Source organism: Natrix helvetica (genome assembly GCF_964273705.1).
Source record: "Natrix helvetica genome assembly, chromosome: 6".
In the NCBI taxonomy this organism is placed as follows: Eukaryota; Metazoa; Chordata; class Lepidosauria; order Squamata; family Natricidae; genus Natrix; species Natrix helvetica.
The window spans coordinates 3,191,019-3,209,351 of NC_138553.1; the positions used below are offsets into that span (position 1 = coordinate 3,191,019).

General features: G+C 45.9%; 1 protein-coding gene across 23 annotated transcripts in view; it reads right to left on the bottom strand.

Moving 5' to 3' along the window:
• Positions 1–17,133, bottom strand: part of LOC309394441 (uncharacterized protein) — a 102,016-nt gene extending 84,883 nt beyond the window's left edge. For 21 of the 23 annotated variants that reach the window (XR_014175732.1, XR_014175733.1, XR_014175734.1 and 18 more), the window contains exons 1-14: positions 16,998–17,133; positions 16,462–16,674; positions 15,411–15,550; positions 13,613–13,736; positions 12,591–12,734; positions 11,043–11,236; positions 9,659–9,790; positions 5,861–5,941; positions 5,653–5,733; positions 5,524–5,550; positions 4,165–4,209; positions 2,546–2,614; positions 1,061–1,156; positions 101–127 (exon numbers count right to left, since the gene is read on the bottom strand). Coding sequence is in view for 19 of the 23 variants with exons in the window: in XM_081957593.1 (XP_081813719.1) it covers positions 101–127; positions 1,061–1,156; positions 2,546–2,614; positions 4,165–4,209; positions 5,524–5,550; positions 5,653–5,733; positions 5,861–5,941; positions 9,659–9,790; positions 11,043–11,236; positions 12,591–12,734; positions 13,613–13,736; positions 15,411–15,550; positions 16,462–16,674; positions 16,998–17,076 (1,452 nt within the window). In the remaining 4 variants the exon portion in view is untranslated. Of the gene's footprint in view, positions 1–100; positions 128–1,060; positions 1,157–2,545; positions 2,615–4,164; positions 4,210–5,523; positions 5,551–5,652; positions 5,734–5,860; positions 5,942–9,658; positions 9,791–11,042; positions 11,237–12,590; positions 12,735–13,612; positions 13,737–15,410; positions 15,551–16,461; positions 16,675–16,997 lie in introns of those variants that run through there. The other 2 variants (XM_081957592.1, XM_081957600.1) reach the window with 2 other exon arrangements.
• Between the last annotated feature and the right edge of the window lie 1,200 nt (positions 17,134–18,333).

Here is an 18,333-nt window from a genome sequence, read left to right on the forward strand (position 1 = left end):
ACTGCACTCTAACCACTGCGCCACTGTGGCGCAGACCTCACGGGAAAAGAATCTCATGGAGTCCCAAATAGAAACTGAAACAGAGAAAAATACTACTTACTCTGAGGCCTTGGTCTCCAACTTCACCCTGGAATTGAAAGAGTGGAATATGTCACAAAGTGCGGAAACGTTTAACAGAATAATGGAATCACTGAATTGCAAGGGACCTTGGAGGTCTTCTAGTCCAACCCCCTGTTCAAGTGGGAGACCCTACTATTGTGGACAAATGGTTAGCCAACATCTTCTGAAAATTTCCAGTGTTGGAGTATCCACAACTTCTGGAGGCAAGTTGTCCCAATGATTAATTGTTCTAACTGTCAGGAAATTTCTCCTTAATTCCAGCTTGCTTCTCTCCTTGATTAGTTTCCACCCATTACTTCTTGTCCTGCCCTCAGGTGCCTTGGAGAATAGTTTGACTCTCTCTTCTTTGTGGCAACCCCTGAGATATTGGAAGACTGCTATCATGTCTCCCCTAGTCCTTCTTTCTCTTAAGCTAAACATACCCAGTTCCTGCAACCGTTCTTCATATGTTTTATCCTCCAGTCCCCTAATCAACTTTGTTGCTCTTCTCTGCACTCTTTCCAGAGTCTCCACATCTTTTTTACATCGTGGCAACCAAAACTGGATGCCGTATTCCAAGTGTGGCCTTACCAAGGCCTTGTAAAGTGGTATTAACCCTTCATGTGATCTTGATTCTCTCCCTCTGTTGATGCAGCCTAGAACTGTGTTGGCTTTTCTGGCAGCTGCTGCACACGGCTGGCTCCTATTTAAATGGTTGTCCACTAGGACTCCAAGATCCCTCTCATAGTTACTACCATTGAGGAAGGAACCACCTATACTGTACCTGTGCATGTTGTTTTTCTTGCTTAAGTAGAACCTTATTTTTGTCCACAACTGAATTTCATTTCATTAGATAGGGCCCAACATTCAAGTTTGTCAAGATCCTCCTGTATCTTAAGCCTATCTTCTGGACTGACAACTAGGACAACCAATGGGACGCAGTGCACAAAATCTGACCTACCTTCACCGACAAACCAGGCGGTCCCTGGAGTCCAGATAGGCCAGGCAGGCCTGGGGGGCCTGCTACACCAGGAACCCCCGGCTGCCCCTTTTGGCCCTGAAATAAAGTATATAAAATATATTAAGCCAGATATTAGAGCTGAGTTTCTCAACCTTGGCAAGTGGGAGAGGACTTGTGGACTTCAACTCCCAGAATTCCCCAGCCAGTAGGATGCACAGATGCTTAGAATTCTACTTTCTGCTCCCAGGAGGATGCTAATCTGATCTGAAGCTTCGGCTTGACAGCCACAACCTTCCAAGATATCAGAAAAGGAAGAAATCTGTAGAAAAGGAAAAGGGAGAAATATCGGCAGCTCAGGGCTGAACTGGGGAGACCTTGGTGCCCTCTGAGCTTGGCTGTTTCCTTGCAGATGTTTTGTGACCCACCTAGGGAATGTCATCAGTGCTAGAAGGGAGTGGGGTTTGTGGAGGAGAGGAGGAGGAGGAGGAGGAGGAGGAGGAGGAGGGGGGGGGAAAGACTGTGGGGCTCCTTGGTGTCCTCTGAGCTTGGCTATTTTCTTACAGACATTTCATGACCCACCTAGGTAACGTCATCAGTGCTAGAAGGAAGTGGGGTTTGTGGAGAGGAGGAGGAGGATGACCGGGGAGTCCTTGGTGCTCTCTGAGCTCTATTGTTTTCTTTCAGACGTTTCATGACCCAACTAGGTAACATTATCGGTGCTAGAAGGGAGTGGTGTATAAGGAATGGTGGAGAATGAGGAGGAGGAAGAGGAGGAGCACCATGAGGTCCTTGGTGCTCTTTGAGCTTTGTCTTTAAGAAAACAACCAAACTCCGAGAGCACCAACAATCCCACAGTCGTCGTCCTCCTCCTCCTCCTCTCTTTCTCCTTCTCTTCTTCCTCCTCCCCTTCTCCTATTCATCTAATAAAGACTCCCTCCTAACACTGATGATATTACCTAGTTGGGTCATAAAACATCTGCAAGAAAGCAATCACGTTCAAAGCGCACCGAGGGCTCCTCAAAACATTTTGTCAGGCCTGCAGCCATCTCTTCTTTTGGATCTTTGGCCTGCCACAATTTCTATTATTCTATTAGGCATTTTCTATTGTGGGAAAATGGGAGGGAGGGTTGTATGGAGATGGAGATGATATGTAGCCATAACAGAATTCTTTCTAGAGAGCCAAGGTCATCCTTTGTCTTTGCACCTCTGCACCTGACTGTAACTGGGTGGGTGGAACTGCCAGCATGGCAGTGGGAGATTGGACCATGGGATGGACTTGTGGGTGTGGGGGCAAGATCTTGAACTTTCAACTGGGTGGGGAAAACTGGGAAGCGTTCAGATTCGGGTTTTCCCCAGATGTGCCAACATGGATCTCTTAATAAATTGGAACTGTGAGCAATACTTTGACTTCGACTCTGATTTACTTTTGGATGCTATTTGGAACCCTGACATTAATTTGAATCTTACAAATTCTCTTTTACTTACAGGGGGACCTGGCTGTCCGCTTTTTCCGGAGACGACTTCCATGCTTCCCAGCACGTATCCTGGTTCCCCCTGCAGAAGACACATTGTTTTTATGTACTGCTCATCCAACAAAGTCCAAATCTACTTCCGTATAAAACCACCTGAGGATCAATTCATGTACATACAGTTGGGATCACTGGATTATATTGGGTGTGCTTTCTGCTTGGTGGTTTGTCAGGCGTCAATCCCTGCTTATCTGTCTCATTAGATGATGTCTTTATAGATCCACAAGTTCTTTACTCCAATATAAAGATCAGGAGAAGATCTCCATCCAGAGATTTAACAATTTAGGGTTGCTAAAGGGGTTGAAAGAGACCGTTCATTGCAGTGGTGCATTGCTCTTACCGTCGCTACCGTTTCGCTGCTCGTGGTCTGTTTGTGCATGTGCACTCCACCTCCCCTGTGACACCTAGCTGCTTGTTGGAGGTTGTGTAGGCACCACACACTGTTCATACATGCGCAATTGGCCCGGTTGTTTCAAAAACAGGCATGGAACGCAGGCAGGTGAGTCACCAAATGAGCCACCGTACCAGTAGGGTGGCCGCTGCTCCCGACTACTACCGGTACAGCCATACCAGGCCGTACCGCCTGAAACCCACCACTGGTTCAATGACTCTCTTATCAATGGTTCTCAATGCTACCCAAATAGAAGACCCCCAATTTGTGTCAAGATTGAACCGCTTTGCTTCTTTCAAAACATAACACTTTTCAACTTGCCGATGAACTGGGATGGGGTGGGGATGGTAAATGGAATGCGGAGAATGTATGCAGAGATCGTGAGAGCACAGAAGCCATCAAGGTCCCTGCTGCAGGTGCTTGGGAAAGAGATGGACTGTTCCCATAACAAAAAATATCATTTCATAGTTGGACAATGTGCTCACTGGGGTGGAGAGAATGGGAAGTTATTCTTTAACTGGGCAAGCCTTTGCGCGGGAAAACCAGAGCTGGTTTTGTTTCTTCGGTACCAACACGGTGTAGCCAATAAAGTTTTGCTTTTGGGGATTCAATTCTCCCGAGAGTGTTTCCTTGTTTTGGGTTTGATAATCGGACAGTTGACATTTCGATTGCATACAAGGAATCCTTGACTGGATGCTGCAACAGTCATACGTGTGAAGATTGTACAGTGCCATTGTGACTTTGGCCACTAAATGAATGGTTGTAAGTTGAGGACTACCTGTAAAGCAAATATCTAAGCTCATGGGGGTCCTTCAACACAACAGTTGTTGCTCTAATTTCAGGTAAAAGGTCTTTTCCAGTCCCAATTCTGAAGAATCTTTATGGAAGATGGAACTAGAAAATACCGCACGACTTGTGTGTGCTTTCTCACAAGTCAGGTGCCCTTGGCATAGAGCAGGGGACTCCAACGTGGCAACTTTAAGACCTGTGGACTTCAACTCCCAGAATTCCTCCGCCAGCCATGCATGGCTGGCGGAGGAATTCTGGGAGGTGAAGTCCACAGGTCTTAAAGTTGCTACATTTGGAGATCCCTGGCATAGAGCTAAGGCTACCTATTACATCCTAGGTGTGCTAGGAACACAGTTTTCTTGTGTCTAAGTGTGATACATCAAACAAAAACTCACTCTGTCTCCTTTAGGCCCAGATGGGCCTCGGAATCCAGGAAGTCCCTAAGAAAACCATGCAGAGAAAATAGATTTAGCTTGGCGTCAAATTGGGAGCATTCAAAATCACGCGCTCATATCCCACGCAAATCCAATAGTGAGACCCAGTTTGGTCGAGTGGCACCAGCTAGAAAACAGGAGAATGCTAGTCCTGCCTTAGGCATGAAAGCCGGCTGGATGGCTTTGGGCCAATCACCAGGAGACAGTGAGTTCTAGTTCTGTCTTAACCATGAAAGCTGACTGGGTGACTTTGGGCCAATCACCAGGAGACAGTGAGTGCTAGTTCTGCCTTAGGCATGAAAGTTAATTGGGTAACTTAGGGTTAATCACCAGGAGACAGTGAGTTCTAGTCCCACTTTAGGCGTAAAAGCCAGCTGAGTGACTTTGGGCCAATCACCAGGAAACAGTGAGTTCTAGTTCCACCTTAGGCCTGAAAGTCAGCTGGGAGACTTTGGGCCAATCACTAGGAGACGGTGAGTGCTAGTTCTGCCTTAGGCATGAAAGTTAATTGGGTAACTTAGGGTTGATCACCAGGAGACAGTGAGTTCTAGTCCCACTTTAGGCGTAAAAGCCAGCTGAGTGACTTTGGGCCAATCACCAGGAAACAGTGAGTTCTAGTTCCACCTTAGGCCTGAAAGTCAGCTGGGAGACTTTGGGCCAATCACTAGGAGACGGTGAGTTCTAGTTCTGCCTTAGGCATGAAAGTGAGTTGGGTAACTTAGGGTTAATCACCAGGAGACAGTGAGTTCTAGTCCTACCTTAGGCATGAAAGTCAGTTGAGCGACTTTGGGCCAATCACAGGAGACAGTGAGTTCTAGTTCCACCTTAGGTTTGAAAGTCAGATGGCTTAGGAATAATCACCAGGAGACGGTGAGTTCTAGTTCCACCTTAGGCCTGAAAGTCAGCTGGATGACTTAGGGATAATCACCAGGAGATGGTGAGTTCTAGTTCTGTCTTAACCATGAAAGCTGACTGGGTGACTTTGGGCCAATCACCAGGAGACAGTGAGTGCTAGTTCTGCCTTAGGCATGAAAGTGAGTTGGGTAACTTAGGGTTAATCACCAGGAGACAGTGAGTTCTAGTCCTACCTTAGGCATGAAAGTCAGTTGAGCGACTTTGGGCCAATCACCAGGAAACAGTGAGTTCTAGTTCCACCTTAGGCCTGAAAGTCAGCTGGATGACTTAGGGATAATCACCAGGAGACGGTGAGTTCTAGTCCCGCCTTAGCCACGAAAGCCTGCTGTGGACTAGAACTCACCGTCTCCTAGCTTCTAGATTAGCTCTTTAACCACCTGGACAGACACTCCATACGCAACTTACTTGGTCTCCGTGTGTGCCCGGGAGTCCCTGCCCATTAAGAGGGAGAGAGAGAGAAAAACAGGCCGCTATTAAAAACGAAATCATCAGGGTAACTTTTACAAAGCAGTTGTGATCTTAAGAAATATCTACTCTTAATCCAGGAGATCCTGGTGGCCCCACTCGTCCAGGTCGGCCAGGTAATCCCGGGATCCCGTCTTTTCCCGGAAATCCCTAAACAAAGCCGGAAAGAGTGGAGGACATGTGTGAGAAACATGGCCCACCTCCTGTTGAGGCCTTAACAGACCCCCGCAAAAGGCGGAATGGATCTATTTCATTTCCAAAGTGGAAATCTACTCACTCTTTCCCCTTTTTCCCCCTTGGTGGCGAAGGCAAACGGATTGTAGTTTCCTCCTCTGTGCAAACTTCCTCCCACGAAGCTCTGTAGAAGCAAAGTCAAGTGTCATTCCAGAGGTTTTTGGGACCCCCATGAATCCATCCCAGAATGCTTCTCTTCTCCCCCATGTTTTAGAACAGGAGTCAGCAACGTGTGGCTCTGGAGCCGCATGTGTGGCTCTTTCATCCCTCTGCTGCGGCTCCCTGTCACCGATCAACTCCACAGTTGATAGGGCTTTCAGTTAGGACAGGTAGAGGAAAAGGGATGCTGCGCTAGAAGGAGACTCTATGGTGGGGGAAATAGACTTCTGGTCAGCAGAGGAAAAAGGATGCCGCTCTAGGAGGAGACTCTATGGTGGGCGAACGGGACTTCTGGTCAGCAGAGGAAAAAGGATGCCGCTCTAGGAGGAGACTCTATGGTGGGCGAACGGGACTTCTGGTCAGCAGAGGAAAAAGGATGCTGCGCTAGATAGGAAACTCTATGGTGGGGGAACCAGACTTCTGGTCAGCAGAGGAAAAAGGACGCTGCGCTAGGAGGAGACTCTATGGTGGGTGAACCAGGCTTCCGGTTGGCTCCAGAATTAAATCGGGGGTTTCCGGTTAGGACCTTTGTGGCTCTTTGAGTGTTTAAGGTTGCCGACCCCTTTCTTAGAACAAGGGACCAAATTTGGAAACTTTTAAGACTTGTGGACTTCAACTCCCAGAATTCCCCAGCCAGCATTTTGGGCTCGATTACGGTCATAAGTTGAGAACGGCTTGTATCTTTGCTCCTCGTCCAACACTACTGCTGCTATTCCACACGGGGGCATGGGCTAAAAAAAAAAAGACTGGCCCTACTTCCCCCCAAGATCTGTCAGGCGTGAAAAACCGGGATCACAAATTCTAGTTAAGATTGACTGCTCGCACCTAGGCCCAAGAATCTAGTCAAGGAATGGCCAGCACTAATTTGGTGCTAGATAGAAATTTCAATGGATGTCAACTAGTAAAGCATTTCCATGACTATTATCAAGTCGACATGGAAAAGGGAGCGAGAATTCCATGCATACGTTGGACCAGAGTCAGATCTCAGATTTCTACAGCAGGCGTGTGAGGAGCAAAAGTTCACTGCTGCAGCACCTCGTTGGTGGATATGATTTATGACACAGACTGAGGGGAGGGGAGACACAGAGGTAAAGTTCAGACACCATTAACCGGAATCAGATTCGGCTCCGCAGAAGAACATGCCAAAATGTTGCTCCTAATAAATGACTGGATTTCTTTTGAACTGTGTCTCGAGGCTCGTAAATTAATTAGGGCATCTTTTGGAAACTTCACAATGGAATTCAAGGCAGATTGGAGCCTTTGTGGCAACGTAAGGATTCTAGACTGATGGCTCTCTTGACTCCAGCTCCACGCTCTGACTCTTCTCCTACAAAACCCTTCCATCTCTGGGCAAAGACAGGCCTTGAAGTCTTTCTCTCCTAGCCCAACCCCTTCCCCTACAGGTTGACCCTGACACTTGGATTAAGAGAGGGGGACTGGCCCGGGACTTCCGGTTCCGGCGGCTACGGCGACAGGCAAGCCTTTGCCTGCTCCCGCTCTCCCGGTGGGCTTCCCCCGCTTCTGGGGGGGCACAGGACGCCCCGGAGAGGCGTCCTGCCGAGGGAACGGCTTGCGGAGGGTCCTGGCGTCGGCGGCGGCTGGCGGGGGCTTCTCCGCTTCGTTCTAGGCACCGGGGAGCAGTATCGAAGGGCGCCCGTGTGCGCGCGTCTCGCCCCATGCCGATCGGAGAATATACTTCTGAATGAAGCAGCGGCGGTGTGGTGAGAGGCTTCCTTTCTCCATTCCCTTTCTTTTGAATTAATGGACTTTTCAGCCTTTTTTTAAACAAAGTTTCTTTCGGACTTTTGCTGGAGGTGCGGCTAGAGGGAGGGGGATTTCCCCCCCCCCCTTGGACAAGCGGCTTGAAAAGATTTTGCTTTCGCCCCCAGGGGAAGGAGGGAGGGGGAGAGCCAACTAATGATGCCTCACCCCTATAAAAGTGACTTTCCTTGGACTTAGATCCAGAACTTATGGGTGAACTGAGAATTTTCTGAACTTTCAAAAGTTTGCTATGCCTCTGAGCCCAAAACTGGCAGGGCAAGATGGCACACTTCCGTTGTCTTTGTGAACTGTGAAATCTGACTCCACCTTCAAAATTCAGGCTTCCGGTCTTTGTCTCCGAGTCACCCAGAGGAATCTCTTGTGGATTGTGATTCCTTGAACCCTTTGGAGAAAAAAAACTTTCACCTATTGCTAGAGTTACTAAAGAAATTCCCATCTGTCTGGATTCTCTGTCTCCTGGACTCGTCTGCCTGCTCTTCTTCTCCAGCTGCCCAGTCTCTACAGTGACTGATTCCTTTGCTTTTCAAACCATGTCTCCAAAAAGACCACCTCCTGGAAAACCTGGTTTTGCTACTTCTGCTCCAACATCTGCAACATCTAGCCCAGCCACACAGTCAAAGATAACAGAATTGATGCAACCCAAGACTACAGAGATAGACTTTCAACAAATGCTCCAACAAATTTTACAGGGCCAAGAGGAAATTAAGAAACAGTTAAGGGAAATGAAAGATGAAATCAAAGAAAATCAAGCGCAAATCTATAAGAACTCACAGAGACTGGACTTTGTGGAGGGTGGGGTGGCGGAGGCGAGAGGGGGGGTTGAGGCCTTGCAGAGGGGAAACAAAGAACTTGATACCCAACAAATGAAAACAGATTTTGAGAGAATGTCCTTCTATCTTAGATTCCAAAATGTAATAGAAACAGATGGGGAAAATATAAGGGACATAATGACTAATATTTTAGCTGAATACATACACAAAGATAAACAACAGATGGAATGGGAGATAGATCTGGCTTATAGAGTGAACTCAGTATATGCCAGAACACACAATGTGCCCAGGGAGGTTCATATTAGATTCCTTAGGAAAAGCACAAGAGATGAAATTCTGGGTGTGCAAAGGGGGCAAACACTGACATACCATGATAGGGAGATAACCATTCTAAAACAGATTCCCAAAAAAATTAGGGAGAAAAGGAAAAATTATTCGCAATTGGCGAATAAATTATACCAGAAGGGGGTGTGGTTTAGATGGTTGATGCCTGAAGGTATGCTGATATTCTGGGAGGAGACAAGAATTAGAATTAACACACCCATAGAGGCACAGGCCTTTATGGAAAAAAACAAAGCGAACCTAGAAAAAACAGAAGATACCACAATGGTCACACAGGACACGGGAGGGGCCGGAGCTCTGCCAGCAGGGGGAGAAGGGGCAATACCAAGAAAGCTCAGATCACAAAAATGAATAAGAAAGCCACAATGTTATAAACAAACCGAAAGTAATAATGAAATTATATCTAGATTATATATTATAACAATATAAGCTGACTGAAAAAAATTTTTTTTTCTAGAATTAATATGCTGATCTTTTATGACTATGGACTAATGCTTGATATATGGATGTAACCTATGAGATTGGAGGGAGGGGGCGTCTGTCACACTTGCTACTGCCAAAATCTGTAACCATTCCATTTACCCTTTTCCCTATAAATGTTTTAAAAAAACCAATAAAACTTTTTTTCAAAAAAAAAAAAAAGAGAGGGGGACTGGCCCCAAATCCTCCAGGTGACCTCCGTGACTCAGGTTAGACTTGAATTCCCGTTTTCTCAATCTTAACCCAAGACTGAACTACAAACGAGCACCCTCCCCACCAGGTTCAGGGTCCACCCACACCTGCTTTACCTCCAAGCACTGTGGGTCACAAGGTCCTTGTGTGGCGAACGCTGCCAGGTGAGTAGGAGGGGAACTGGCGACGGGTGGCCTTCTCGGGTCACCCAACAGCTGTTCCAGGGGCTCCATAGAATTGCCGGGCAACTTAGAACAAAGGACATACGTTAGTCCATTCTGCCCCACGAAGAGCTAAGGGTCGTATCCTTAACCCAACTACGTCTACAGTCTGCATCAGCGATGGCAAACCTTTTCCGCCTTGAGTGCAAAAAGCACACACATGCACGTTCGCATGCCCACCCCATAATTTAATGCCCCCCATCCGTGCCATACCCTGCGTGTGCACATGTGACCCCTCCCCCTGCTGCCCCATGCATGCGTTCATGGCTTTCTTGGAGCCTGGGGAAACGGCCTCCATTGCCCCCAGGAGGCTCTCCGGAGGCTAGAACCAGTCCGTTTTCTGACTTCCGGTGACCTCAGTAGGTTGGTTTTTCACCCTCGCCAGGCTCCAGGGGCTTTCTAGGAGCCTGGGGAGGACGATAAATTCATTCCCGAACTTCTGGTTTGCGTGTTGGGCAGTTTTTTGCCCTCCGGAGTCTTCAGAGAAGCCTCCGGAGGGCAAAAAACAGCCGAAAATCAGCTGGCGTGCATGCTCGCTGGAGCTGACAGGGCAACGCCTCGTGTGCCCTCAGAAATGGCTCCGCCTGATGGATCCCATCAAGTTCCATAAAGGTTCCCACACCCACAGAATTTAAATTATTTGAATTCCACCACCTCTTCAAAACATTTTAGCAAAGATAATAGAAGGACAGATAATGTATTAAGTAGGCTAACAGTTACTGGAAGAGATTATTTGTATATAATGTGATGGTGTGGTCACTTCGACTTTGCGGTGCTGCCCTGTTTTAAATGTAAAAACAATAAAAAATATATATTATAAAAAAATTTTTTTTAGCAAGGGGTTCTCTACTCAGTTGCTGGGTGGGCGTGGCCTAGTCGGCCTCCTGCACCACGACAGAGGGGGTGTTTTTCCCCTCCCTGGACTCTGGATGCTTTCCTCGAGCCTCCAGGAGGGAAAAAACGGCCTCCCTAGGTTCTGGAGTCCTCTGGGCCCATTTCTGGCATTCCTGAACCTCCGGTATGACCGTTTTTCGCCCTCCCTGAGCCTCCGCATGCGCCTTGCACTTACCTTCATCCAAAACGGGCCACATGGGGGACTCCTGGGAGGAGAGGAGAGGGTTGGGCGGGGCCAGCCAGGAGTGGGATTTGGGGGTTCTCCGAACTGCACAGAATCTTAGCTGGAGGTTCTCCTGAACCCATGCGAGCCCCCAGAAGCCCACCCCTGAATAACACCCCTTTGACCTGTGCCCAAAAGAAGGATGCAAAAGAACGTATTTACCTTCAAATGCTCTGGCATATCTCTGTTCCCTTGCCGGGATCCCAAACAAATTATTTCCCCCAGTTCTTTGAGGATTTGGGTCAAATCGTCAAAAGTGTCAACGTGGAAGAGACGTTCTAAATTCCGATGGAGGAGGATCTGCTTCAGTTCCTCCACGTGAGCTCCTGAAATCCCCACCGCAATTATTTGGATCCCTGCAGGACAAGAAAGAATAGAATACAATACAATACAATAGCAGAGTTGGAAGGGACCTTGGAGGTCTTCTAGTCCTACCCCCTGCCTAGGCAGGAAACCCTGTACCGTTTCAGACAAATGGCTATCCAACATCTTCTTAAAGACTTCCAGTGTTGGGGCATTCACAACTTCTGGAGGCAACTTCTGTTCCACTGATTAATTAAGATAGATAGATAGATAGATAGATAGATAGATAGATAGATAGATAGATAGATAGATAGATAGATAGATAGAAAGAAAGATAGAAAGATAGAAAGATAGATAGATAGAAAGATAGATAGATAGAAAGATAGATAGATAGAAAGATAGATAGAAAGATAGATAGATAGAAAGATAGATAGAAAGATAGATGATAGCTAGATAGCTAGATAGCTAGATAGCTAGATAGCTAGATAGCTAGATAGCTAGATAGCTAGATAGATAGATAGATAGATAGATAGATAGATAGATAGATAGATACATACATACATACATACATAGATACATAGATAGATACATAGAATAGAATAGAGTTGGAAGGGACCTTGGAGGTCTTCTAGTCCAACCCCCTGCCTAGACAGGAAACCCTACATCACTTCAGAGAAATGGTTATCCAACATCTTCTTAAAGACTTCCAGTGTTGGAGCATTCAACAACTTCTGGAGGCATCTGAAGATCAACATCCCAGAGGAAGACGAAGATGGAAGTGGAAGTGGGAGATGATGGAGATGGAAGTGGAGATGAAGGTGGAATGACAGAGAGGTGGAGGTACAGGTGGAGGTGGCAATGGAGGTAAGTGGTGAAGATGGAGGTGGAGATGAAAAACAGAGAGATGAAGGTGGAGATGGAAGTGGAGGAGGAAGTGGAGGTGGAAAGACAGAAAGATGGAGGTGGAGGTGAAGGGGGATGTGGAAGAGATGGAGGTGGAAGTGGAGATGGATGAAGATGAAGGGGCAGATGGAGGCGGAGATAGGTGGAAGTGGGAGTGGAGGTGGAGAGTCAGAGATAGAGATGGAGGTGGAGATGAAGAGACAGAGAGGTGGAGATGGAGGTGAAGGAAGTGAGACAGAGTTAGATAGAGGCAGAAGTAGAGGTAGAAATAGTGATGGAGATGGAGAAACAGAGGGATGGAGATATAGAGATGAAGGTAGACCTCTCTGCTATCTATAAATCTATTTTCTTCCTTTTGTACAGAGGGGAGGGAGTCAGAAATCTAGGACTGTTTCCCTTTGGGATCAATAAAGTAAGCAGAACATGGAAACCAAAAGGATCTTGTAGCACCTTTTATAACCAAACTTTCTTATCAAATCCCAGAGATCAAAAATCCATAACTACCTAGAATGTGAGCCAGTCTAGCTGGGGGCAGCACCTCATCCAGGGAGGGTCCATCGGTCAGCAAGATCAGGATGTGTGGGACAGCAGGCCTCATTCCCTTGGAGACCTGGAATATTTCCTTCAGCACGTAAGCGATCCCTCTGCCTGGGAGAAAAACACAGAAACTTAGAAAGGCATTGACAAAATCCCCGTCGGTCAATTGCAGAAGGCAGCTGGACTCGGAATAGCTTACATCAGTGAGGGGGAACCTTTTTTGTCTTGTGTGCCAAAAATGGGGGGAGCGAGGGGGGGTCGTGCGTGGGCGTGCCACACCCATGTTATGTGCATGACCCAGTGCGCATGCACGGACGACCAGCGCTCCCCCCCATTTTTAGCATGCTTTTTTCACCCTCCCCAGCCTCCAGAGGCTTTTTAGGAGCCTGGGGAGGGTGAAAACAGCCTCTATAGCCCCCCCCTCCCCTGGAGGCCCTCCGGAGGCTTCAGGAGCTTCCCTGAAGCCTCCGGAGCGTGAAAAACTGGCCCTACAGGCAAACTGGAAGTTCAAGAACAGACTTCCGGTTTGCTCGTAGGGCTGGTTTTAGCCCCCAGGAACCTCCCAAATGCTCCTGGAGGCAAAATATGGCCTCAAAAGAAGGCCAAATTCAGCTGGCCAGCACGCTCATGCGCTGGAGCCGACAGGGCAACGCCTCGCGTGCCCTAACAAATGGCTCCACATGCCACCTGTGGCCCGTGTGCCATAGGTTCACTACCATGGGCTGAAATTCTGCAGACGATTATCAGTAAATTCCATCAACTTTCCAGATTTGCCTTTCCCAGGTCCTTGGAAAGGAGTGATGGATTTGGAAAGGACCGGAATTTCCCTTGCCTAAAGAAGAGGGTTGTTAAATGAATCACGCCCGGTTTTACGACCTTTTGTGCCTCCGGCTCGAGATTCAGGCTCCGATATGGGCATGACACAACCCAATTGTGATGATCAATTGACACAAAGCAGATAGAATGTCCCTCTTGAATACAATACCCACCAGTTTTCGTGTTCCCACCCTTATAGACCAGCCTCTTGAGAGCGTTTAGGACTCGGATCCGATCTGGAAAAGCGTTGAAATGGAATTCGGTCCTCGGTTTTTCACTGTATTGAACTACAGAAATCTGGAAAGTAAGAGAAAATGTTGTTTAAAAAAAATAGAGCGTTTAACCTGCGCATCAGCTGAAAAAAGTACAGGTAAGGCTTGCCTTACATCAACCATTCACTTAGTGACTGTTGGAAGTTAGAACGGCACCGAGAAAGTGACTTATGACTGATTTTCACACTTACGACCCTTGCAGCATTCCCTATGGCCACGTGATCGAAATTTGGATGATTGGCAGCTGGCAGGTGTTTATGATGGTTGCGCTGTCCCTGGGTCATGAGATTACCTTATGAACTTTCCCAGCCAAGCAAAGTCAATGGGGGAAGGCAGATTTGCTTAATGACCATCGGTTTCACTTAGCAACTGCACTGATTCGCTTTGCAACTGTGCGCGCCCCCCCCCCAAATTGTAAAATTGGGCAAAATGCATTTCACCCCTACCTTCCTTAGCAATGGAATGTTTGAACTTGATAGTTAACATAAATCAAGGACCCACCTGTACTTTCCAGCCAGGAAGTCCCAAAAAAATCAACAAGTGGACACAAAAGCTGCAGGATTTTGGAGTTTTTAAATGTCATGGAACAGAGAAGCAGAATTTCATTTGCAGGACGAGAATAGAATAGGAATAGGAATAGGATAGAATAGAATAAAAATAGAAATAGAATAGAATAGAATAGAAAAGAAATAGAACAGAATAGAATAGAAATAAAATAGAAATAGAGGAAGAAATAGAAATAGAATATATTGTAGAGTAGAGAGGATAGAATATTAGAATAGAATAGAAATAGAATAGAATAGCATAGATAAAATAGAATAGAAATAGAATAAAATAGAGTAGAAATGAAATAGAATAGAAATAAAATAGAATAAAGTAGAATTAGAATAAAATAGAAATAGAATAAAATAGAACAGAAATAGAATAGAATAGAATAACTGAGTTGGAAGGGATATTGGAGGTCTTCTAGTCCAACCCCCTGCTTAGGCAGAAAACCCTACACCACTCCCTTCTAGATTTTTTTTGACCTCCCGTGTTCCCTAAATTAAAAGTTCCCCTTTGGTCAGCTAATTATATGAACCTCCTTTTGAGTTTTCCCACAACTTTAGGAATCTGCTTCCCATGATGCTTTCAATGCATTGTGACACTAAAACATATTAGTAGAAAATAATATTTGTAGCTCAGAGCTGAATGGTTGGGTCCTGGATGGCCTCTGAGCTGGGTGGTTTCCTTGTAGACGTTTCATGATCCAACTAGGTAACAGCATCAGTGCTAGAAGGGAGTGGGATTTGTGGAGAGGAGGAGGAGGAAGATTGTGGGCTCCTTGATGCTCTGTGAGAGTTGTTTTCTTACAGACATTTCATTACCCAACTCAGTAACATCATCAGTGCTGGAGGAGATGGGGGTTATGGAAAGGAGGAGAAGGAGGAGGAGGAGAAGGACGACTGTGGGATCCTTGGTGCTTTCTGAGCTTGGTGGCTTCCTTGTAGACATCTCATGACCCAACTAGGTAACAGCATCAGTGCTAGAACGGAGTGGGGTTGGCTGTCTGTTTGTGGTACATAAATAGAGAGTAAACCTCACCTCCTTCCAACACTGATGATGTAACCTAGTTGGGTCATGAAACATCTGCAAGAAAACCACTAAACTCAGAAAGCGCCCTCCATCCTAAACCAATTTCCGTGAGACAAGAATTTACCTGGGTACCTTCAGCCCCAATTTGGGGGAAATTGGAGACCAGGTGGAAGAGGAAATCCTTCATTTTGATAAAGTTGGCTGGACCGATGCTCGAGGACTCATCCACCAGGAAAGCGATGTCCGCTTTGAATTTGCTACATCCTGGGAGGGAGAGGAAAAAGGACCCAGGCAACGTTGGGTTACCAGCTAGTAAGTCATAAAATGGAGCATGACTCACTTAACAATCACATCACTTAGTGACCGAAGTTCCAATCCCGTTTTCTTTCGGTCGTAAGTCGAGAACTACCTGTCATTGTGTTCTCCTCTCCCAATTATACCCATGCTTATCTGTCCTTGAATAAAAGATTTTTGTTCAAGCCTACATTGATTTATTTAACATCTGGAAATAAAGAGGAATTTCTTGACAGGGAGAACAATTATGTAATGGAAGAACTTGTCTCCCGGAGTTCTGAGTGTTTTCCTCATCCTGGAGGTTTTCAAGAAGAAATTGGACAACCATTTGTCCAGGAGACATAAGATTAAATAACAGAAGAACAGAGTCAGAAGGGACTTGACTCTAGTCCAACCTCCTGCCTAGGCAGGAAACCCTATACCGTTCCAGACAAATGGCTATCCAACATCTTCTTAAAGACTTCCAGTGTTGGAGCATTCACAACTTCTGGAGGCAACTTCTGTTCCACTGATTAATTGTTCTCACTGTCAGGAAGTTTCTCCTCAGTTCTAAGTTGCTTCTCTCCTTGATTAGTTTCCACCCATTGCTTCTTGTTCTGCCCTCAGGTGCCTTGGAGAATAGCTTGACTCCCTCTTTTTTGTGGCAACCCTTGAGATATTGGAAGACTGCTATCATGTCTCCCCTAGTCCTTCTTTCTATCAAACTAGACATACCTAGTTCCTGCAACCGTTCTTCATATGTTTTACTCTCCAGTCCCCTAATCCTCTTTGTTGCTCTTCTCTGCACTCTTTCTAGAGTCTCCACATCTTTTCTACATTGTGGCGACCAAAACTCTTCTCAGAACCCTTCAAGTCTTGCTAGAGTTATGGAACTTACTTACCTGGACCAGCCGAGGCGGTTGAAGGGGTAGGAACTGAGGGATGCAGGATCTTAGGATTTGGGGCTATGGCTGCAACGTTGAAATTTGTCTCAGAAGGGCCAACTGTTGGGGACGTGAATTGATCTGTATTTCTAAGGGGGAGATGTGTCGGAAGTGATGTTCCAGACGGTTCCGTTGACGGTGCACGAGAGGAGAGGTTCCTGCGTGGTCCAACTACGAACCAAAACAGGGAGAACAGAACAGAACAGAATTAGGAATAGAATAGAACAGAATAAGGAATAGAATAGAATGCAGAATAGAATGGAATAGATTAGAACTTATCACTTTAAAAGTCTAAAAGTTGTCAAGGTTGGAGATCCTTGGAATAAATGAATTCTGGATTTTTGATTGACAGGTCATATTTTGGAATGATGTCTTCACAAAAAAAAAAAGGACAGGAGTTTCCTTTCCTGTTTTCTTAGCAACCATTCAAAGTTACGATGGACGTCTTCCCCAGAATACTTGGAATCTTACAATCCAGGGAAGATATTCCTCACCCTGTGGGGCGGCCAACCTGAAGGCCCCGTCCAGGAGAATCCCCAGCATAAGAACGACCTTGACACGCAAGGCTTTCATCGTTCTACAGAAGGTGGCCCTCCAGGGGAAAAGGCATCATTGAAAGTTTGGAGGTGCGAAGTTCTGCAAGAGAAAAATAACATTTTAAAGTCCAGCAGGAACCGTAGCTGTGGATAGGATTCATCCAACACCTTGGCCATGGTCTCTCCTCCAACATCTATTTCTATCTATCATCTCTCTCTCGTCTTTCTGTCTCTCTCACCTCTCTCTGTGTCTATAACTATCAATTTATCCTATCATCTATCTCTATTATCTGTCTGTCTGTCTCTGTCTCTGTCTCTCTATCATCTCTCTCTCATGTATCTCTCTCTCAACTCTCTCTCTGTGTCTATATCTGTGCCTGTCTTTCTGTCTGTCTCTCTGTCTATCTATATCATCTATCTATCATCTATCTATCTATCATCTATCTATCTATCTATCTATCTATCTATCTATCTATCTATCTATCATCATCTCTCTCTCTCTGTCTATATCTGTCTGTGTCTATCTGTCTATCCATCCATCCATCCATCCATCCATCCATCCATCCATCCTATCATCTATCTCTATTATCTGTATGTCTCTCTCTATATATATTTCTATCTCTCATCTCTCTCTCATTTATCTCTCATCTCTCTCTCTGTGTCTATATCTGTCTGTCTGTCTGTCTGTCTGTCTGTCTGTCTGTCTCTGTCTATCTATCTATCTATCTATCTATCTATCTATCTATCTATCTATCATCTATCATCTATCTATCATCTCTATTATCTGTCTCTGTCTCTATCTATCATCTCTCTCTCTCATCTCTCACTGTGTGTCTATGTCTGTCTGTCTGTCTCTATCCATCCATCCATCTATCTATCTTTGATCTATCATCAATCTGCTTATCAATTAATCATCTATCTCTATCTACTATCCTGTATCTGTTTGTACCTGTCTACCATTCTACTACCTACCTTGTCTGTCTGTCTGTCTGTCTGTCTGTCTGTCTGTCTGTCTGTCTCTCAATCTATCTAGATAAAATCTCTCGTGCACGTTCTCTCAGCACCATACAATACTCAGACCCAAAAAACAACATTAAAACCAAACCTTTAAAAGTACAAAAAAGACCACAGTAATTAGAAATTAATCAAAACGCAATACCCAGAACTGCAGTTTAACATTGCTGTGCAATGCGCCCGAAGGCTTCCCTTTGGTGTAGCATACCATGTCCAGGTCCTCTTGGGTACGGATTCAAGTCAAGGGGTGAGGTTGACCCATGCACATTCCTTCTCCGGT